Source organism: Pelodiscus sinensis, chromosome 33, assembly GCF_049634645.1.
Source record: "Pelodiscus sinensis isolate JC-2024 chromosome 33, ASM4963464v1, whole genome shotgun sequence".
NCBI classification, from domain to species: Eukaryota; Metazoa; Chordata; order Testudines; family Trionychidae; genus Pelodiscus; species Pelodiscus sinensis.
This window is the reverse complement of record NC_134743.1, coordinates 8,780,135-8,802,533: the sequence shown is the minus strand read 5'-3', so window position 1 is coordinate 8,802,533 and position 22,399 is coordinate 8,780,135. Positions and strand designations below refer to the sequence as shown.

The 22,399-nt window shown below is 58.7% G+C and overlaps 1 protein-coding gene and 1 long non-coding RNA gene across 2 annotated transcripts in view; one reads left to right on the top strand and one right to left on the bottom strand.

Annotated features, from left to right (window-relative positions):
* LOC142823356 (uncharacterized) overlaps window positions 1–22,399 on the top strand; it is a 911,743-nt gene that overhangs the window by 325,308 nt on the left and 564,036 nt on the right. The window lies entirely within an intron of this gene.
* LOC142823331 (uncharacterized) lies at window positions 12,933–20,485 on the bottom strand. The gene is made up of 6 exons (XM_075914260.1): window positions 20,321–20,485; window positions 19,883–20,005; window positions 19,279–19,347; window positions 19,056–19,161; window positions 13,512–13,736; window positions 12,933–12,985 (listed from the first exon to the last, which is right to left on the bottom strand). Exons 1-6 carry the CDS (start codon window positions 20,483–20,485, stop codon window positions 12,933–12,935), a joined length of 741 nt encoding a protein of 246 aa, XP_075770375.1.

Below are 22,399 nucleotides of genomic sequence, written 5' to 3'. Positions count from 1 at the left end.
GAACCCAGAAAACATCTCTTCCTTCCCTCTCAGTTTATGCAGCCAGTATTTTCTCTATTTGTTTCCCAGACACAAAGTCCAGCTACCGGACTGTCCGGTTCAGTGCCAGACACTGGCAGCCCTACCCGCGCCGCGGAGCCAGCCCAGCCATTGCACCTCTCAGGGACAGGGCCGGGGATCTCGTATTGGACCAGCTTGTGCAGGGAGAGAGCCAGGCTGGGAAAGGGCCCAGCCGCACGGCTAACCGCAGGGGCAGCAGGCTGTGTGGCCGGAGCTAACCCAGCTTGCAAGGGCTCTGTGGGAGAAGTGGCCCAGAAGGCCGGCAGGACAAAGGCAGGGCCCCTAGGCTGCCGGTTGCAGGAATAAGCCATAAACCCAGGGGCGTAGGAAGGCCGCAGGAGTTCTGGCATCTGGCGATGCTGGCGTCATGGCTTTGGCCCTGTGACTGTTAACAGGCCACGTCCCCTCGGCTGGTTCCTGGCAATCTGGGCTAACGCTGGGGTAACCCGTCTGCATCGCCCTGGGTTTACCTGTGGGGCTGGGAGTCCATTTCCCAGCCTGCCGGAGAGCTCTGTGTCAGCGCGAAACCTCGTCTGCCTCGCCCGCCCGCCCGCCGGTGCTGTCCAGTGAGAGTCACGACCCAGCCACCTCGTCTCGCTGATCCCCTGGGGCCGACTGGGCGCCCACACACTGCCGATATCTATCTAGTGATCTGTCTGTCCCTGTGCACCCTCTGCCTGTCTGTCTGTCTGTCCCCATGCACCTCATCTATCTACCCATCCCCATTACACCTCCTATCACAGAATCCTAGAACCCTAGGGCTGGAAGAGACCTCAGGAGTCATCGAGTCCAGCCCCCTGCCCAACGCAGGACCAATCCCAACTAAATGAACCCAGCCAGGGCTTTGTCAAGCAGAGACTTAAAAACCTCTAGGGATGGAGGTTCCACCACCTGCCCCCCACCCTGTCTCCAAACACCCCCCCCTCTAACTACTCCCACAGGTGGAGCACACACGCAGGGACACAAACATAAACACCCCTGCAGAGACACGGAAAGATTCAGAGCTGTTCACTCACACGGTCACGTGCACATACAAGGACATGCACACACACACAGTGCACACACAGACATGCACACACACACAGTGCACACACAGACATGCGCACACACACAGTGCGCACACAGGCACGCACACACACATGCAAGGACACACAAAAATACAAACACAGTGTACACATACGTACAGGGACACACCAACATACACAAACACACACTCGGCCAGTGGCCAGTCAGGGGCCAGTGTGCTCTGCAAGCTGTGTGCATGGGCAGCCGCTCGGGTGAAATTCAGGTGCCACTCAGCTGATCAGCAGAGCCCCCAGAGGAGGCAGCCTGTGTTACTGGTGGTGCACATCCGCACATGCCTTGGTCCAGCCCCGCACTGGCCAGGGGAGGAGCAAACTGGAGTGCTGGGCTGAGCAGGCCCCGCCCCCACAGCAGTGCTGGGCATGCTCCAACTGCGGGCCAGGTACAAAAGCCAGGGAGACAGCTCAGTTGTGGCTGGCCTCGGGGCGGAGGGGCCAACTGCCTCTGCCGCTACAGTCCCCGGGCCGAGCTCGACCGCAGCGCCCGCTGATGATCCCCTGTCGCTGCTGCCCCAGACCTCGGGCCTGCCAACGTCAGTGCCACCGCCAGCCCAGCGCCGGGCGGGATCTCCGTCGGCCAAAGGGCTGGGGTAGGAAGCAACCTGGGGCAGGAAAAGCCCTGGCGGGCTTGGCACGTTTCGGGGAGAACTCCCCGCTGAGCCAGTGGTAGGAACCGCCCACCACTGATAGGGCCCGGGGTCGGGGCCCGGTGGAGAGGGAGGGCCCGGGCCCCCTACCCATCCTTCGGACAACTGAGGGATCATTGGAGAAAATGACAGACACGGGGTTTTCCGCCACCGCTCTCCCTTTCTTTTATTTCCCTGGGCTAACTGGCTTGTTCGTCTTTGGCTAAGGATGGAAGAGAGGAGCCAGCAGGGGTAGAATGAATTGTGTACCAGGTCCTGGAAACAAGAGCATCTCCTCCAGATCGCCCATCCACACCTGAACTGTTCAAAAGCCTGGATGAGCGAGACCAGCTTCTTAAATTCACCCTATAGTGGCTGCCTATAAAGACACCTAAACCCGGCTTCGTTTAGCCCAGCGAATGCCAAGCCAGGCACCGACGGGACGTTTCCTTCCCTGTGTTTGGACACGAGGGGTGCACAGGGATGTGAGAACCAGGAAGGCTGATCTGTGAATTCACCCCCAACCGTCCCAGTACAAGACAGACGCCTGCGCCAACCAGCAGGGGTCACTGCTCCTCCGGTTTGGCTTGGACAAAGGTGCCCATCTGTTTGGTGTTCGCGTCTCGGAGCTGCGCCAGCTGCCTCTGGCCATGGCGGAGCAGATACTCGATGTACATCACCTCGGCCCGGGGGATGCTGGCGTTCTTCCGGAACTCGGCCTGGATGCGAGGCAGGAATCCCGGCTTCTCCCGGCCGGCGCGCAGGAACTGCCTGTACAGGCTCAGGACGTGCTTCTGCAGCTTGCTATGCCGGGCCATGGTGCATCTGGGGAGCCCTCCCAGGCCACGGGGGGGCCAGCGCCACGAGGCAGGGGCTGGAAGTGAACAGAGGCGGAGATGTTAGAGCAGCATCTCATTCCCAGACGCGCCTGTGCGGGCAGTTCCATGCACTTTTCACCCCCACCTGCTAGGGTTACCAGATGGTTTAAAAAAAATACCGAACAGCAGGGGCCGGGGGGGGGCGGGACTGGCTGGAAGAGATGGGGTGGGGGGGGAACCGGCCGTCGGGAAGCGGGGCTGGCTGGGAGGGGGCTGGAGGGAGCGGGGCTGGCCAGGGGGCAACCAGCCGTCGGGAAGCGGGTCTAGTTGGGGTGGGGACCAAGAGGTGGGGGAACCGGCCGGCAGCGCTGCAGAGATGAACCAGAGCCTGGGTCGGATTCATCTTTGGTGGGCCCTGGCTCCTAGACCATAGACACACTCCCCCCCCCCCACCCCACCCGGAGGCCCTAGGGAAAATGGCACCCCGGCCCTGTGGACATGCTGCCCTCTCTGTTTCCCTTGGCCCCGTAGGCACTAAGCTCCACTCCTGCCGCCCAACTACTACAAGGCCCGACGGATTTCTCTGTGGCCCCCGACCCAAAAAAGGATCCCCCCAGCCCTGCGTTAGGGGATACGAGGGAGTCTGGCTGGGATGTAAGTGCAAATAACTCTGCTCTTAGCAGCTCTGAACCGATGGGCTCTGCCCTGTGCCCCAACCAAGAACCCTAACATAAGAACGGCAGTACTGGGTAGCCTGTCTGCTGACAGTGGCCAGCACCAGGTGCCCCAAAGAGGGTTGACCAAAGACAATGATCAAGCGATTTGTCTCCTGCCATCCTTCTCCAGCCTTCCACAAACAGAGGCCAGGGACACTATTTCTATCTCCTGGCTAATAGCCTTTTATGGACCTAACCTCCGTGAAATTATCTAGCTTCTCTTTAAACCCTGTTATAGTTCTAGCCTTCACAGTCTCCTCTGGCAAGGAGTTCCACAGGTTGACTACACGCTGTGTGAAGAAGAACTTTCTTTTATTAGTTTTAAACCTGCTACCCATTAACTTCATTTGGTGTCCTCTAGTTCTTCTATTATGGGAACTAAAAAATCACTTTTCTTGATTCACCCTCTCCACACCACTCATGATTTTATAGACCTCTATCATATCCCCCCTCAGTCTCCTCTTTTCTAAACTGAAAAGTCCCATCGCTTTAACCTCTCCTCGTATGGGACCCGTTCCAAACCCCTAATCATGTTAGTTGCCCTTTTCTGAACCCTTTCCAAGGCCAAAATATCTTTTTTGAGGTGAGGAGACCACATCTGTACACAGTATTCAAGATGTTGGTGTCCCATAGTTTTATACAGGGGCACCCTGAGGGTACGTCTACACTACAGCGCTAGTTCGAACTAACTTAGTTCGAATTAGTTAATTTGAACTAAGCTAATTCGAACTAACGCATCTAGAACTAAAAACTAGTTCGAATTAGCATTTTGCTAATTCGAACTAGCAAGTCCACATTGAGTGGACTCTGAACACAGCTTAAGGATGGCCGGAAGCAGTGCCGGCAGGGCATCAGAGGAGGACTTAGAGCGTGGAGATGCTGTCTCAGGCTAGCCGAGGGCTGCGCTTAAAGAGTCCCGGCCCCCCCCCCGGACAGACAGTTCTCAGGGGTGCCCCGCTTGCAAAGCAGTCCTGGCTTGGATTGCCCGGAGTATCCACACTGGGCACATCACACCACTCGGCCATCAGCCCAGCTGCACTTGCCGCAGGCTGGCATCTGGGGAGAGGGGGCAATCGGGGGGCTGCAGGAGAGCTTCCACCCCCAGAAGCCCGCAGAGCCAGCCCAGTCCTCCCCATCGGGGGCTCGTACCCCATTCCTCCCTCACCTCCTTCCACTTACCCTTCCCTAGCCCCCCTTCTTATTGATGTACAAAATAAAGATAATGTTTCTTCCAAAATTGACTCTGTCTTTATTGAACAAAACTGGGGGAGACTGGGAAAAGGAGGTGGGAGAGGGGAAGAGAAAGGCTGGGAGAGGGGAGGGCAACTAACATGATCAGGGGTTGGGAACAGGTCCCAGATGAAGAGAGGCTACAGAGACTGGGACTGTTCAGCTTAGAAAAGAGGAGATGGAGCGGGGACAGGCTAGAGGTCTCTAAAAGCAGGGGTTGGGTGGAGAGGGTGCATTGAGAAAAGTTCTTCATGAGTTGCCATAAAGAAGGACTAGAGGAGACCAAAGGAAAGGACTGGGTAGCAGGCTTCAAACTAGTAAGAGAAAGTTGTTCTCCCCGCCCCCCCCCCCCCCAAAAGAGAGAGAGAGAGAGAGAGAGAGAGAGAGAGAGAGAGAGTAAGTAAAGAGTTAACCTGTGGAACTCCTTGCTGCAGGAGGCTGTGAAGGCTACAACTAGAACAGAGTTTAAAGAGAAGTGAGATCAAGCCATGGAGATTGGGTCCATAGAGTAGTCTTAGCCAGGGGGTAGGAGTGGTGTCCCTGCCCAAAGTTTGTGGAAGGCTGGAGAGGGATGGCACGAGACAAATGGCCCAAGAGTCACTGTCTTCGGTCCATCCCGTCCAGGGTCCCTAGGGTTGGCCGCTGTCGGCGGACAGGCTACTGGGCTAGATGGACCTTTGGTCTCACCCAGGACGGCCATTGTAAGCTCAGGGCTGAGGGTCGGGGGTCTCAGTGGACCCCCTTGATTTTCATACACACCTGCTCCTGGGTGGCCAGGCTGGCAGCTCTCCTGCCCTAGACGGCCACTTTCCTGTGCCTAGTGCGGAGATCGTGGACCAGGAAGGTGCCCGCCTCTTGCGGTCCAGGGCAAGCTCCCGGGAGCCGCCAGCCTGGTCCCGGGAAGAGAGGGTGGGCTGGGGGACATCGGGTGGGTGGCTCTGTGCTGTGCCAGGTGCAGGGTCTGCTGGCTGGGTGCTGGCAGGCTTGCACCTGGCACGGGCACCGTAGCCAGCCCGTGCCCCTTTAAAGGGTCCGGGGCCGGGAGGGGGGCATAGAGTTTCCCTGGTGTTGGCCAGAGTGGCCACCAGGGAAACATGGGGAGGACTACACAGCCCTTAATTCGAACTAGCTAGTTCGAACTAGGCTTAATCCTCGTAAAATTCAAATTCGAACTAGCGGAGCGCTAGTGTAGCGGCTATGAATGTTAGTTCGAACTAACATTGTAGTGTAGATATACCCTGAGTTACCAAACCACATGACACTGCCCATTAAAAACCCACCAGGACTTACCCAGCGTTTCCATGCAAAGGTCCCGCACCAGCAGCGGTCATTTCCATGCACTTTTCACCCCCACCTGCTAGGGTTACCAGATGGTTTAAAAAAAATACCGGACACAATTAATCTCAGATGGGGAGGTTGGGGAGAGTGGGGCTGGCTAGAGGAGATGGGGGGGGGAACCGGCCGCCGGGAAGCGGGGCTGGCTGGGAGGGACTGGAGGAGCGGGGCTGGCTGGGGGGGAACCAACCGCCAGGGAGAGGGGCTGTTCGGGGTGGGGACCAAGAGGTGAAGGAACCAGCCGGCAGTGCTGCAGAGATGTACCAGGGCCGGGGGCGGATTCATCTTTGGTGGGCCCTGGCTCCTAGACTATAGCCACGCTCCCTGCCCTTCCCTGCTTGGCCTCTCCCCCCCCCCCCCCGGAGGCTCTAGGGAAATGGCACCCCTGTCCCTGTGGACATGGTGCCCTCTATTTCCCTTGGCCCCCGTGGGCTCCCCAACCCTGCACCCCCTTTGCCACTAAGCTCCACTCCTGCCACCTATCTCCTACACTGTTCCCGACTGATTTCCCTGTGGCTCTGTGGCCCCCGACCCAAAAAGGGATCCCCAGTCCTGCCTTAGGGGATACGAGGGAGTCTGGCTGGGACGTAAGTGCAAATAACTCTGCTCTTAGCAGCTCTGAACCGAGGGGCTCTGCCCTGTGCCCCAACCAAGAACCCTGAGTTACCAAACCACATGGCAGTGCCCATTAAAAACCCACCAGGACTTACCCAGCGTTTATATGCAAAGGTCCCGCACCAGCAGCGATCTGCACTGGACAGGAAACCATCCGCCCAGCACGCGCGGGAAATCACAGGAACCCAGCCTGGACGGTCCGATGCCCCAGCCCTGACAGAAGAAAATCAAGGTGTGCTTGAAGTGCCACGCCACCATCCCTTGGTCCTCTGGGGCATTCGGCACATCCTGCTGGGTGAAAGGGCCGGTCACAGCTCCAGGGTCTGTCACACTTCAGGGCCTTTGGCAGCTCCTATTCACCGGGGTCAGGCAGATAATCGCCCCGAGCTTTCCCAGCACTTTTCAGCATCAGCTCTCAAAGGGGGGCAGCGTGACCCCCATGGGAGCAGGGGAATGTCAAAGAAGGAATGGGGCAGGGCGGGGCAGGCAGCCAACGGCTTCTCCTAATGTTAGCAGTGGGGACACCAAGTTCGGAAGTGAACGGTTAACCAGTAAGCCGGTTATGGTTAACCAGTGGGGGCTGGAGCAGCCCTCCACCAGCCATAGGCACAGGGCACTCTGGCACGCCACGGGTAGGGTTGCTCAGCAGTCACAGCAGTGTGCCACGGGGGTAGGTGTGGGGGCTGCTCCAAGCCCATCTTTAACACGCAGGGGGACCACTCGCCCTACGTGTCCCATTTAATCGGTTAACTGGTTCAACGTATTGTTTAACTGGTTAGCTAATTAAATGAGATTTTACATCCCTGGCACCAAGGTAGCTAAAAGTAGGGTTGAAGTGGGACTAGCAATTCCAGGATTTTGACTTTTTTTCCTGATCACACACAGTTCTGCAAATAAATTCACGTTTTGTTTAGATTTTAACTATTTTTAAATGTATTACGGTGGATTACGGAAGATAAACTTTAAAGAGACCAAACAAAGAGTCATTTCAGGAATGGAAAACTACATTTTAATGTTCTGAAATGGTGGAGTTTTCTCCTTCCAAACAAAAGGTCACTAAAATCAGCATTTTCTAATGGAAAAACATCCCCTCTGAAAACTTCCTTCCAGCTCTAGTTAAAACGGCCGTATGTTTGAAGTGTATAATCAACCTGTGGAACTCACAGCCAAAGGATATTACTGATGGTGAAGAAAAGGGGAGGGAGATCCTCTGTGTCCAGCCTCTCTGATCCCTTCTGGGGAAGCATGGGTGGGAAGAAAGAATTAGACAGAGTTAGACAAACCCGTACGTCTTGGTTGACTTCATCCTGCTTCAGGAGAGGGCGCTAGACTTGGGGACTCCTCTAGCCAGCCCAACATTTCAATCAATCTTGTCAAGAAACAGAAAAAAAACCCCCAAACCTGGGAGAAACACGTTCCTTGGTTTGTAAACACAGACACGGAGAACAGCTCCTTCCGCTAGGGGGGTGGTAATAAAGAAAATAATCCCTCGCCCCCTCCCCTTCCTATTTGGTCCTAAAGGATGAAGATTTGTGCAGGCTGAGGGGGCAGGACTGATACTCAGGGAACGGGGAGCATCGGGGAGAAGGGAGCAGCTTGCTTACAATCCAGGGGCAACCCCGTGTCTCGGGGCTGGCCCAGCAAAGGCAGGATTTCTGCAGCGAATTCAGACCCCCAAATTCTGTTTCCATTTTCTTTCCTGGCCTCCTGTCAACTCGCTTCCTGCATCTCTAGCATTCCTGGAGACTTTCTAGGACCTTTTGTCTATGGTTTCAACCTTTCCAGAGAGGGGAAGGGCTTTGGGGGCTAGAGGGGAGAAGGGGAGGTGCTGGGAGAAAGCTTGAAAGAAGGGGTGGGCATGAGGAAGGCGGAGATGGAGCAAGGCACGTGTAAAGGCACAGGGGCATGAGGGGAACGGGGGCAGAGGGTGGTGAGGGAGTGGGCAAAGTGGGTAGGGGCAGTGAGGGAAGGGGGAGGCACCAAGAGGGTGCAAGGGTAAGGGAAGGTGCAGGTGCCAGGGAGTCCGGGGGGGTGAAGCAGAAGGGCAGACACCTGCAGGGGAGGGACCAGCACCAGAGGAGAGAGGCAGGACAGGTGTGTAGAGGGAGGTGTTAGGAAAGGGGATGAGGAGGGGTAGCTCACATGGTCAGAGTGGGGCTACTGGAGGAGTGGGCACAGGGGGGGAGAGAAAGGCTGCTGGAGGGGGCAGGTCTCGGGAAGGCCGAGGGCAGTGAGAAGGGCAGGAGTCAGGACAGCAGAGGTGGGTGAGGGATTGGGGGGCAGCAAGCACCAGGGGAGCTGATGGAGGAAGGGAAGGAGACAGGGCAGCAGAGGGGAAAGGTAAGTGGTTCATAAGATATTTATGAATAACTTGGGTGCCACCATGGCACATCCAAACAAGCCACACTCAGTACTGGTGCACAACACAAAATGTATTGTGCTCATGGGAGGAAACTCTTAGAGGGAACACTTCCCCCAGCCTCCCCACCCCCCGAGTTAATGTCTCACACGTTGGGTTAATGCAATTGCAGGATCGTTGCACGGGGGGGGTTTGGTGAGGGCCAAACTAATCCCTATTGGTAAGTGGATGGTGGGAAAAGTCCTTGGGGAGGGTCACATGACACCTTTTATTTCTGGTCATGTATCCATATTGCCCTGAAAGTGTTACCTCCAGAGGCTTGGTAATGGGGGATAGGGGGCGTGGCTAATGGGGGTCAGGGGGCGTGGCTAATGGGGGTCAGGGGGCGTGGCTAATGGGGGTCAAAGAGTACATTTAAAAACATTCTTTGGGTGCACACCCTAATGAAATGTGCTGCGCACGCCTATGGGCAGAGAGCAGATCCAGTCCTGGGAGCAGGGCTGCAGCCACAGAGTTATAGACGCCGCCCAGAGAGCAGATCCGCATGCTGGGAGCAGGCCTGCAGCTGTAACCCACACACCTGATGTGGGTCACTATCCTATGAAGTATAGTGATAGAAATGTAGCCGTGTTAGTCTGGTGTAGCTGAAACAAAATACAGGACTATATAGCACTTTAAAGACTAACAAGATGGTTTATTAGATGATGAGCTTTCGTGGGCCAGACCCACTTCCTCAGATCAAATAGTGGAAGAAAATAGTCACAGCCATATATACCAAAGGATACAATTTAAAAAAATGAACACATATGAAAAGGACAAATCACATTTCAGAACAGAAGGGGGATGCGGGGGGATTGTTCTATCTACTTCCCAAGATCCATAAACCTGGGCACCCCGGACGTCCCATCATCTCTGGTATTGGCACGCTCACTACTGGTCTATCCAGCTATGTAGACACTCTTCTCAAACCCTTCGTAACCAATACCCCCAGCTATCTCCGAGACACTACTGACTTCCTAAGGAAACTACAAAACATCGATAACCTCCCCAATAATACCATCCTTGCCACCATGGATGTAGAAGCTCTATATACCAACATCCCACATGAAGACGGATTACAAGCAATTAGAAACACTATCCCAGAGGACACTACTGCCAACCTGATAGCAGACCTATGTAACTTTGTTCTCACCCACAATTATTTCCAGTTTGAGAACAACTTATACCTCCAGATCAGCGGCACAGCCATGGGTACACGCATGGCCCCACAGTATGCTAACATCTTTATGGCTGACCTAGAACAACGTTTCCTCAACTCCTGTCCCCTTTCACCCCTCCTCTACCTACGGTACATCGATGACATCTTTATGATCTGGACGCATGGCCAAGAAACGCTGGAGATATTCCACAGAGATTTCAACAACCTACACCCCACCATCAACCTCAGCCTGGACCATTCTACACGAGAGATCCACTTCCTGGACACCACCGTACAAATCAACAATGGAAAATTAGACACCACTCTCTACAGAAAACCCACCGACTCATACAGTTACCTACATGCTTCCAGCTCCCATCCAGAACACACTACACGATCCATCGTCTATAGCCAAGCCCTTCGATACAGCCGCATCTGCTCTAATCCCACTGACAGAGACCAGAAGCTTCAGGATCTCTACCAAGCATTTATAAACCTCAACTACCCACCCAGAGAAATAAAAAAGCAAATTGAAAGAGCCAGACGAATACCTAGAAACCATCTACTTCAAGACAGACCCAAGAAAACCAACAATAGAACACCACTTGTCATCACCTACAACCCCCAACTTAAACCTGTCCAACACATTATCAATAAACTACAGCCTATATTGGAACAGGATACCATACTCAAAGAGGCTCTGGGAGACAGTCCCATAGTCTCCTATAGACAACCACCTAACCTCAAGATGATTCTTACCAACCACCACAGGACATACCACACTAATACCAACCCTGGTACCTTCCCTTGCAACAAACCCCGTTGCCAGCTTTGTCCACATATTCATTCTGCTGATACCATTATTGGACCTAACCAAGTGAGTTATAAGATCAAGAACACATATTCCTGCGCATCCAGAAATATAATCTATGCTATCATGTGCCGAAAGTGTCCGTCTGCTATGTACATTGGACAAACATCTCAGACACTTCGCCAAAGGATTAATGCCCACAAAACAGATATCAGACAAGATCACAAAGAGAAAACAGTTTCTTGCCATTTTAACCAGAAAGGACACTCTCTCAATGACTTAACCACCTGCATTCTGCTACAAAGACCTTTTACATCTGCACTTGAAAGGGAATCCTCTGAACTGTCATTCATGTTAAAATTCGACACTTTCCAACAAGGACTTAACAAACATTTGAACTATCTCACCCATTACCAAGATAGTTTCCCCAATTATCACCTCTAATACCATTAACTCACTCTCCCTACCTCTAATATCATCAATTCACAGACACTTACCTTTCTTCCTCCCCACCCCCTGCATCCTCCTCCTGTTCTGCAATAAAAATGCAGGACAATGTAGCACTTTAAAGACTAACAAGATGGTTTATTAGATGATGAGCTTTCGTGGGCCAGACCCACTTCCTCAGATCAAAAATGTTCTGCAATGTGATTTGTCCTTTTCATATTTGTTCTTTTTTTTTTAATTGTATCCTTTGGTATATATGGCTGTGACTACTTTCTTCCACTATTTGATCTGAGGAAGTGGGTCTGGCCCAGGAAAGCTCATCATCTAATAAACCATCTTGTTAGTCTTTAAAGTGCTACATAGTCCTGCATTTTGCTTCAGAGAATACCAGATACCTAAAATGTCCGGTAATTTCTGCATTTTTCCCCGGCCAGGAGGCGAAAATGCCGGGCACCTGGCAACCCTACAGCACCCGGCCTCCCCCCTCCCAGCTCCCAAAACCCCCGACCCCAGCCCCCATGCTTACCTGGTTCCCCAAGGCTACCAGCACAAAATGACTGCCAGCCAAAAGACCCAGGGGAAGCAATGCGGTCTTAGTGCTCAACGCTCCCCTGTTCCTATCCCTGCACTTAAAGAGGACATGCTGTTTTAATGCTGTTTTATTTTAACTTTTTTTGGCTTAACAAGTCCTCGGAGTCCCCCCCCCTTTTTTTTTTTGTTCAACAACTTTGGTCTCCCCCCAAGGACCCAGGTTTGCTCAGGCTGCACCAGGACTTGGTGCAAAGGCCTGACAGGAGCCAGCAACGGACACAGCAGCCCAGACCCTCTCGCCTCTCCCCAGTGTGGCTGGCAGCTCACAGGGGCGACCCCGCCCTGGGCACGAGGCCTTGGCACCGGCTGTGGGCTCAGGAGAGGGCGGACGTGGGACATAAGCGATGCCGAAGGGAGGGGTGTGGGCATTAGAGGCCACTACCATTGCCCCGCCCCCTTCCCCGCACCTACCCCTGCCCCTGTTCTCGGAGGCCACGCCCCCACTCAATCCACTCCCCCCTCCCTCTGCTGCTTGCGCTCCCCCACCCTCACTCACGTTCGCTGGCCTGAGGCTGGGGTTACGGTGCAGGAATGGAGGGCTGGGGAGTGGGGCGCGGGAGAGGCTGCGGGTTGCAGGCTCTGAGAGGGGGCTCCGGGCAGCGATGGGAGTTTGGGTGCAGACTCGGAGGGAGTGAACTGTGGGAGGAGGATCCAACAGGAGGCTGGGGTTTGTGGTTTGGGGTGGGAGTTAGGCTCCACCCAGGCAGCGCTTATTTCAGATGGCTCCTGGTCAGCCGTGCAGTGGGGCTGAGGCAGGCTCCTGGCCACCCAGGCTTTGCACGGCTCCTGGAAACGGCCGGCACGTCCACCTCCTCGCAGGGGGGGTCAGACAGCTCTACACCGTGCACTGCCCGCGCCCGGAGGCACCGCCTCTGCAGCTCCCATTGGCTGAGATTCCTGGCCAATAGCAGCTGTGAGGCTTGTGCTGGGAGGAAGAGGGGCAAATTGCGTAGCCTCTCTGATCGCATCTGTGCCGAGGGGATTAGCCTCCTCCTGCCCCCGGCCAGGGCAGACCCTCAGGGAGCTCGGGGGCCGAGAACAGCCCTAGCGCTCGGTGCAGGTACCTGGGCTGGCGGCAGCGTCTCCCTCCTGAGCACCTGCAGCAGCAGGGAACGTTCACAGTACAGGGAGGAAGGGCCAGGGCTGCGACACTGGCACATGGCCCCGGTCCCATCCCTTAACTCCACCCCACCCTGCTCCCTGCCAGCCGGGCAGTGACCTCAGCGATAACAAAAGCCCCTAATCCCAGCCAGACCCCTCCCCTAATCCCAGCCCCCGGCACCTAATCCCTAATCCCAGCCATCATCCCAGCCCCCAGATCCTACCTCTAATACCAACCAGCCCCCCAGTCACCTCCCCTAATTCCAGCCCACACCCAGCCTACCACCCAAGTCTCTCACAGAACCTGGGGCTGTTCTGGCCTGTGCCGGCCCAGCCAGCTCCCCTAGACACAGTGATGGGGGGTAGGGAGTCCCTGCCCTGCAGGAGGGGTGTGACGGAGGCTGCTGCCCACATATGCCAGCTGCTCCGAAGCCCCCTCTGTTCAGCACAGCCCCTGGTTCCTGTCCCAGCAGTGGGGTCCGGCTGCTCTGGGTGGGGCAGGTCTGGGCCTCAGGGCCTCACCGGTCACACGCAGCGTCCTGGAGAGGCTCAGGTTGGAATTCAGCAGCTCCTTATTGTCACTCCTGTGCTGGTACCAGCAGGAGAAATTCCCAGCGTCCCCTGGGCCGGAGACGCGACGGGTGAGGTGGTAGGTGAATGGCCCGGGGGTGAACACTTGGCTGGCAGCCTCCCGCCTGCCCTTGCAGAAGATAAAGCGGGTCACAGGGGACTCCAGGGACCAGACACCTCATGGTAACAATGGCCCCAGGGACGTGTTCAGAGAGAGCAGGGGAGCCGGCAAGCACCCTGAGGGGAGAAGTGGGAGCGAGAGCCCAGCCGGGGAGCCACAGAGAGACCAGAGTCAGTCTAGTATCGCGTGTACAGCTGGGGGAGAGCTAAGGGTATGTCTACACTACAGAGTTAGTTCGAACTAACGCATCTAGAACTAAAAACTAGTTCGAATTAGCGTTTTGCGAATTCGAACTAGCATGTCCACATTGAGTGGATCCTGAACAGGGCTTAAGGATGGCCGGAAGCAGTGCCGGCAGGGCATCAGAGGAGGACTTAGAGCATGGAGATGCTGTCTCAGGCTAGCCGAGGGCTGCGGTTAAAGGGACCCGACCCCCACCCCAGACAGACAGTTCTCAGGGGTTCCCCGCTTGCAAAGCAGTCCTGGCTTGGAGTGCCCGGAGTGCCCACACTGGGCACATCACACCACTCGGCCATCAGCCTGGCTGCACTTGCCGCAGGCTGCCATCTGGGGAGAGGGGGCAATTGGGGGGCTGCAGGAGAGCTTCCACCCCCAGAAGCCCGCAGAGCCAGCCCAGTCCTCCCCATCGGGGGCTCGTACCCCATTCCTCCCTCACCTCCTTCCACTTACCCTTCCCTAGCCCCCCTTCCTGATGTACAAAATAAAGATAACGTTTCTTCCAACATTGACTCTGTCTTTATTGAACAAAACTGGGGGAGACTGGGAAAAGGAGGTGGGAGAGGGGAAGAGAAAGGCTGGGAGAGGGGAGGGCAACTAACATGATCAGGGGTTGGGAACAGGTCCCAGATGAAGAGAGGCTACAGAGACTGGGACTGTTCAGCTTAGAAAAGAGGAGATGGAGCGGGGACAGGCTAGAGGTCTCTAAAAGCAGGGGTTGGGTGGAGAGGGTGCATTGAGAAAAGTTCTTCATGAGTTGCCATAAAGAAGGACTAGAGGACACCAAAGGAAAGGACTGGGTATCAGGCTTCAAACTAGTAAGAGAAAGTTGTTCTTCACAAAGCAAATAGTTAACATGTGTAACTCCTTGCTGCAGGAGGCTGTGAAGGCTAGAACTAGAACAGAGTTGAAAGGGAAGTGAGATCAAGTCATGGAGGTTGGGTCCATGGAGTAGTCTTAGCCAGGGGGTAGGAGTGGTGTCCCTGCCTAAAGTTTGTGGAAGGCTGGAGAGGGATGGCACGAGACAAATGGCCCAAGAGTCACTGTCTTCGGTCCATCCCCTCCAGGGTCCCTAGGGTTGGCCGCTGTCGGCAGACAGGCTACTGGGCTAGATGGACCTTTGGTCTGACCCAGTATGGCCATTGTAAGCTCAGGGCTCAGGGTCGGGTGTCTCAGTGGACCCCCTTGATTTTCATGCACACCTGCTCCTGGGTGGCCAGGCTGGCAGCTCTCCTACCCTAGACGGCCACTTTCCTGTGCCTAGTGCGGAGATCGTGGACGAGGTCCACGATGTCCGCACTAGCCCAGGAAGGTGCCCGCCTCTTGCGGTCCAGGGCAAGCTCCCGGGAGCCGCCAGCCTGGTCCCGGGAAGAGGGGGTGGGCTGGGGGACATCGGGTGGCTGGCTCGAGCCGTGCCAGGTGCAGGGTATGCTGGCTGGGTGCTGGCAGGCTTGCATCTGGCACGGGCACCGTAGCCAGCTCGTGCCCCTTTATGAGGTCCGGGGCCGGGAGGGGGGCAATAGAGTTTCCCTGGTGTTGGCCAGAGTGGCCACCAGGGCAAGCTGGGGAGGGCTAAGCCTCTCACTAGTTCGAATTAAGGGGCTACACACCCCTTAATTCGAACTAGTAAGTTCGAACTAGGCTTAATCCTCGTAAAATGAGGTTTTCCTAGTTTGAACTAAGCGCTCCGCTAGTTCGATTTAAATTCGAACTAGCGGAGCGCTAGTGTAGCACCTATGAAAGTTAGTTCGAACTAACGTCCGTTAGTTCGAACTAACATTGTAGTGTAGACATACCCCCAGTTCCCTGCAAGCTGTTCTCATAGTTCAGCCATCACCACCACTGCCCTGCCTCTCTCCTGCTCCTCATCCCCGCCCCCACTCCTATCCCCTGTTCTCCTCCATCTCCTCCCCCTTCCCTTCTCCTGCCCCTCCCCATTTCTACCCGCCCTGCCCTGCCCATCCCCATCCTCTCCCTACCCCCCGTCTGTCTCCCTCTTATGTGAGGGCTTTGCTGGAAACGCCCCCCCCCCCCCCCAAGCCAGGGAGATCTCCCCTCCGGGAACAATTCAGCCCCCGCATGTCGCTCCCTCCACTCCACAGTATTTCCTCCATTCCCCACAGTTGAAAATTGAGCTCCCCCGTCCCCTCAGGTGACAGTCGGGCTCCCCCATACGCAGCTGCCTAGGTAGGCGCCTCCCCAGCCAGAGCCTGCCCCTGGCGCCCACGTCTCCTCCCCGACTGCCTGTCCCAGGCGACCACCTGAACTTGCGTCCCCCTTTCCCCCAGGTCACAGCTCCCTCCCTGACCCTGCACCCCCCGACACCCCTCCCCCAGGCCAGACTCCTCTCTGGCACCAGCACCCCCTCCCCCAAACCCTCTGCTCCCCCTTCACCCAGGTCACAGCTCCCTCCCTGACCCTGCACCCCCCGACACCCCTCCCCCAGGCCAGACTCCTCTCTGGCACCCGCACCCCCTCCCCCAAACCCTCTGCTCACCCTTCACCCAGGTCACAGCTCCCTCCCAGACCTGCACCCCTCTAGAGCCCCTCCCCCAGGCCAGACTCCTCTCCTGCGCCCATTCCCCCTCCTGGACCCTGCACCCCTATCCACCGCCCCAGATCATACCCCCCCTCCCTGCACGCAGGCTCCTACCCTAAGCTCCTTTCTGCACCCAACCACCCCGTCCCAGACCCCAAAGCCCTCGGAAGAAATGTGGCCCTTGATCAGTTGCCAAAATGGCCCCCCCATTACAAATTATTGACCAAGCCTGATCCAAATGTTTTTTGAAACATTGTTTAATGAGAATGTAAATACAATTCAATACAATTGGGAGGGTTGGGGGGAGGGGGACGCAGCTGCTGGCTCCTCAGCTCTTGCTGCTCTCACTGGGTGTCTTCCTGCTGCAAGGGAAGCAGAATCCGTCACATTCATCCCTGGGGACTCAGGGGAACTGGCCCCCCAGCATTTCCACCCTCCTCCCCCCTGCTCTCTGGTCACCCCCCGTCAGGCCCGCAGGGTGAGCTCCTGACCCCCCCCCCCCCAGAGCTCCTGACACCTCGGCCCCCTCCCGCCTCCTAGGACAGTTTCTGTGTTCAGAGCCTCCCCCACCCCCAGGGACGCTCGCAGGGGCAGGAGGGATTCTGCCAGCAGGGACGTGGGGTGGGGGCAGCCTGAGGAAAGGGGCGGGGGACTCCCTGAGGGGATGGGAAGGAGACCCTGGCCCTGCCCCACTCTCCTGATCTGCTCCGGCTGCTCACCATGTATTCCAGGAGCTGATGGGCCTGCCCATGCAGGGCGTGGGCCAGGACCAGCCCGGCCTGGCTGGGGCGCCGCAGGGGGGAGCGGGCAGCGAGCAGAGCCTTGTCCAAAAAGCAATTCTCCTGCTCTGGTGTGAAGAGCTGCCCAAAGACCTGGAATCAAGAGCACAGGAGGTTTCAGCTGACGGCCCAGAGCCCGGCCCCAACTCCTGGGGCTAAAACAGCTTCCTCCTCCCCCAAACTCCCTTCCAGACCCTGCACCCAGACGCTCTCCTCACCCGGCACCCCAACCCCTGCCCCAGGTCACAGCTTCCTCCTGCCCCCAAGACCCTCCTACCGCCACGAGGGCCCCAGCCAGCCCCACCCCCGAGCCCTGCCCTGCCCTGGCAGCGCGTCCTTACCTCTCCCACCCTCACGCTGTTGCTGTGAGCCAGGACCCATCTTTCTTTGTAGTAGTGTCTGCACCACAGGTCCTCTGCCTGGTGGATGTTGAGGCCTGCAAGAGACACAACAGGGTCATTCTGCTGGCACGTCTGAGCCCTTCCCCTCCCACGGGTCCCTGCAGGCATCCCTGGGCAAATGGAGGGGCACAGGGGGCAGAAGGGGAACACAGAGGGACGCATCCCCCCTTGGGCCAGTCTGGGGGAAAAGGGCTGGGTCCCCTCCCCCCGCCGCCGGCACCCTCAGGGTGTCCCTGGGGCCCAGGTCCCGGCTGGGTTCCTTACCCCTGTGGTGCAGGAGGAGTTGATACAGGCTGTGCACCCCCTCCCGGGCCAGCCGGCTGACGTCTTCGGATGGGTCCGAAATAAAAAGGCCCAGCTGGGCCACGTGGTGACCCATCCTCGGCCAGTCGGCGGAGTTCTGAGGGGAGAGAAGAGGGGGGGTCCCTCAGCATCCTGGGGCTGCACGTCCCATGCAAACGGCCGCCGAGGCGGGTCTGAGCTCGGGGGACGGACAGAGACACCTCCCGGGGCGGGGCGGGGCCGGCCTTGCGAGGAGACAACCCTGAGCAATGGCCCCGACTGAAGGGTCACTCCGGGGGTGGAACAAGGGGATCCACTGACGGCCACTCCCCAGTCCCCAGGCCCAGTCCCTCAAGAGCCCCCCTGAAGGGCCCAGGGTCGCCCCTCCCCGGGGAAAGGAGAACGCGGCCCATTCCCAGCCCATTCCCGGCCCTGCCTCTGCCTCCCGGGGACGCTCCCAGCCCCGCGCCCTGCAGCCCCAGACCCCCCGGCTCCGAGGTCACTTACGTCAAACCCCGGGAGGGTGGTGGCGACTCCCAGCAGGGCCGTGGTGCTGCCAAGGGCCCTGGCTCGCTCCTGGGGCAGGCGGGACTCCAGCCACGGGCTCAGGTGCTGGGGGGGAAAGAGGCAGGTCAGGACCCGTAGGGAGGTGCCGGTTCTGGGCAGAGCCTGGGGCTCCTCTCGGACTGTGCCCCCCCCAGCCACTGACACTGCTCCTCTCTCGGCCCCCCGAGGAAGCAGGGACAATGGCCCCGTCCCCCCCACGGGGCTCACCTCCATTATGAGCTGCAGCCGGGCGGTGTCTGGGGACTCGGCGAGGAGGCTCGCCAGTAGGGCCTGGAGGTCGTAGGGAAGGGCCCGGATGAACTGCTGCAAGACAAGGGGGAGCCCTGGGTCAGAGGGGGGTTGGGGAATCCAGGCCACCCGCTGGCTCCGGGGTGCAGCCTTGAGCAGGGTCTGAGCCGCCTCGCAGAGCAGGGAGGAGCCCAGGCTGGGCATGGAAGGGACGGGCCCCCCGGGAGAGCAACGGGAACCCTGGAGGGAAGGATCCAAACCTGCAGCTTCTTCCCTCCCTCTGCCCCCCTCTCGTGTCTGGAGCTCCAGCCCAGCCCGGGAGCAGGGCCCGGAGGGACGTACCTGAGTGTGGATGGGCTCCTGCTGCCAGTCCCCAGACACTGTCTGTCCCACGGCCGCCGTCAGCAGGGGGCTCAGGAGCTGGGCCCGCAGGGGAGGCTGCAAGGTGCTGGCGGGAGAGAGGGGCAGAGGCTGTTAATTCAGCAGCAGGAGACAGAGACTTTCCCACTCCCTGGCCAGGGGATCTGCTCTGGGGGGAGTCGGCGGGGAGCGGGGGGGTCGGTACCTGAGGCTGCAGGCGGCGTTGAGGCAGTCGGCCAAGACCAGCGGGGGGGGGCGAGTCCTCCATGATCTCCTGGGAGACCCAAGGAGACAAAGGGGCGTGTGAGGCTGGGGCCCCCAAGAGACGCTCACACGGCCAGCGCCCCCACCCAGCAGGATCCAACCCCACTGCCTCCCGCTGCCCTGTAGCCCCCCTGCCCGACACAGGGCCCCTCCCAGCACCCCCCTCCCAAACCGGGACCAGCTCAATCCTTGTCCCCAGGCCGTCTCCTGCCCCTCACTGCCCTGGTGACCAGCCTCTGAACCTCCTCATCCCTGCTCCCCAGGCGCATCCCCAGCAGCCCGCTCGGCTCCCTTCCAGCCCCCCATGGCCCGGGGAGACCCCTCCCTGTCCCGAATCCCCCTTCCTGTCCGGCACCCCACACCTGCCCCATTTCTGTGTCCCTCCCTCCTCCAGCATCCCCACCCACCCTCCCCATGTCCACCTCCAGCCCTCCTGGCTCCACCCATCCCGTTTCCAGCACCCCCACCCGCCGCCATGGCCCAGGCAGACCCCTGTCCACCCCACGTATCCCCTTCCCTCCTCCCGGCTGCCGCGACTCGCTTACAACGATCCTGGCCATCATGGTGTCCTTGCAGCAGCGCGGCGCCAGGGTGTCCTCGCCCCTTTGGAGGGCGGCGAGGCAGGCGAGGGGGATGGCCAAGAGGAACCGCTGCAGGGCGGCTGGGCTCTGCACCCCAGAGAGAGTCTGTGAGCCTGGGGCCTGCCTGCCCCCCACGGACAGCTGCAGGGCTCAGGTCTCCCAGGAGTGGAGGTGGGAGCTGCCGGTTGTCCAAGCACCCACACTCCCCCCCCAACTGCTGCCTCAGGCTTGTGGGGGCCCAGCTGGTGCATGACAAGAGCCCCCAGCTTGGGGGGTCCAGGTCATGCAGGAGAAGGGGCCCCAGGGGGATCCCCAGGGACAAGCCCCTCCCGGAGGGGGGGGGGACGTGCTGGGAAGGGGCCGGACAATCTCGGGTCCCCCCCGTGTGGAGAAGGTTCCTACCGTGTCCCGGGTGTGGAGCTGCTCTTCGATGTCGTAGATGGCCCCTTCCTCCACCCGGGAGTCCACCCGCTCCTGGCAGAGCTCCGCCGAGGCGCAGGGGGGCTCTGTGCGGGAGGGAAGGGACCAGGGTGACTCCAGCGGCCAGCAGGGGTCACGCGCCCCCATGTCAGGGACCCAGGGCAGGTTGGGCCCCACACGACCCTCGCAGGGACCCATCCCCCTTCCACCCTCACATCTGCCAACGCCCTCAGCAGAGCCCCCACCAGGAAGAAGAGAGCCAAGCAGCCCCCCCGCATCCATTGCCCAGGGTGCGGGGCAGACACTGGGGCTGCCCCTCCCCCCCCCGGGTACTGGGTGAGCCCCTGGGCCCAGCGTGTTCACGGCCCCTCACCTGGGTCTGAGCGGCTGCAGGAGGTGGCCCGGCTGCAGCTGGAGGCCCAGGCGCTGCTGCTGACGGACCTGGACCCACAGCTGCAGGGGCTGGTGCGGGGAGCGACGGGCTGGGGGCTCCCGGAGACTGGCAGGTCCCCGGGGGCCGGGCAGGGCGATGCCCCCTGGTGGTAATGGGGGCTGGGCTCCCGGGGCAGGTGTTTCTCTCCACAGAGGAGGCCCCGGAGCCACCCTACCCGGCTCCCCCACTGGGCTGGGTCCCGCCTGCCCAGCCGCCTCTGGAGCCAGGTCCGGGGGGCCCTGGCCGGTGGGCGAGTCGCCCCGAGCTGGTGGGATCCAGTTTCCCCGCCCGCGGGGACGGAGAAGCTGCTCCCCACCGGCCCTGGGGCCATCTTCAGGGCTTTCTTGAACCACAGCCGAAAACGTTTGGCCATGCTGCAAATGAGGGGAGCAAAGGGGAGCTTGGGGCGCAGCCTGCAGAGCGAAATCCAGGGGTTCCAGCTCCCCAGAGCGACTGCCCCCAGCCCCCAAATGGCCCCTTGCTTATCGGTTCGGTCTTGCACAGGCACTGCAAGGACCTGAGGGTATGTCTACACTACCCCGCTAGTTCGAACTAGGAGGGTAATGTAGGCATACCGCACTTGCAAATGAAGCCCGGGATTTGAATTTCCCGGGCTTCATTTGCATAAGCGGGGAGCCGCCATTTTTAAAACCCCGCTCGTTCGAACCCCGTGCAGCGCGGCTACACGGGGCACGAACTAGGTAGTTCGAACTAGGCTTCCTAGTTCAAACTACCGTTACTCCTCATTCCACGAGTCTCCTGCCCATCAACAGCCCCTTCTTGGCCAATCAGGGGAGAATCTAAGGTGTGGGGGGTGGAGCGTTCTCCCCAAAGACACCGGCATAGACTTGTTCCAGCCCCACCTCCCCAGTCCCCACAATGGGGGCTGCATCCCCCACCCCACGGCTCCTGCAAACCACCCCCCGTCCTTCAGCTAGTCTGTTGGGTCCCAAGCTGGGGGAGGCAGCAAGGGAAGGTCACAGAGGAGGCAAGAACAGAGCAGAAATGTGGGGGGATGGAGGAAAAGGGAAACCAACCAGGAGAAAGCCCCAGTGGCGCTAAGGACGCAGCCCAGGTGAGGAATCACCTTCTGGCCCTTGACCGAGGGCTGGGCCTGCCTGGAACCCAGCCGGCCCCGGGCGGGATCCAACCCCTGGGGGCTCTTACCTTCGTCACAAAGGTGTCGGGATGTGGAACTCACAGAACGCGAAGGAACCGTGAGGAGGAGACGCACCAGAGCTAAAGCAACCGGGGGTCTCCAAAGTCCCCTGGGCCCGCCCCCCGCTTTTATCAGCCTGAGATGTGGGTCCCTCTGTGAGGTCATCACCTCCCCACCTGCCCTTTGCCTTATATGCTGAGGGCTGCCCAAAGCCCCTGTGAGGTCACCGCCCCCCCCCCCTCACCCTGCCAGGCAAATGTCCTGCCTCTGGCCACCCCCCTGGGAAGTTTGAGCCATTACTAGGGGTCCCTCCCCCTCCCTCATAGGCTGCTCCCTGCCCTACACTGCAGGCTTCTTGCACGAGAGCTGTTTTACGCCGGAGTTCTTGCGCAAAAGGTCTCGTGCAAGAGTGCCTCCACCCTGCCATAGGCTTTTGCACAAGAGCGTCCATGGCAGTGTGAACGCTCTC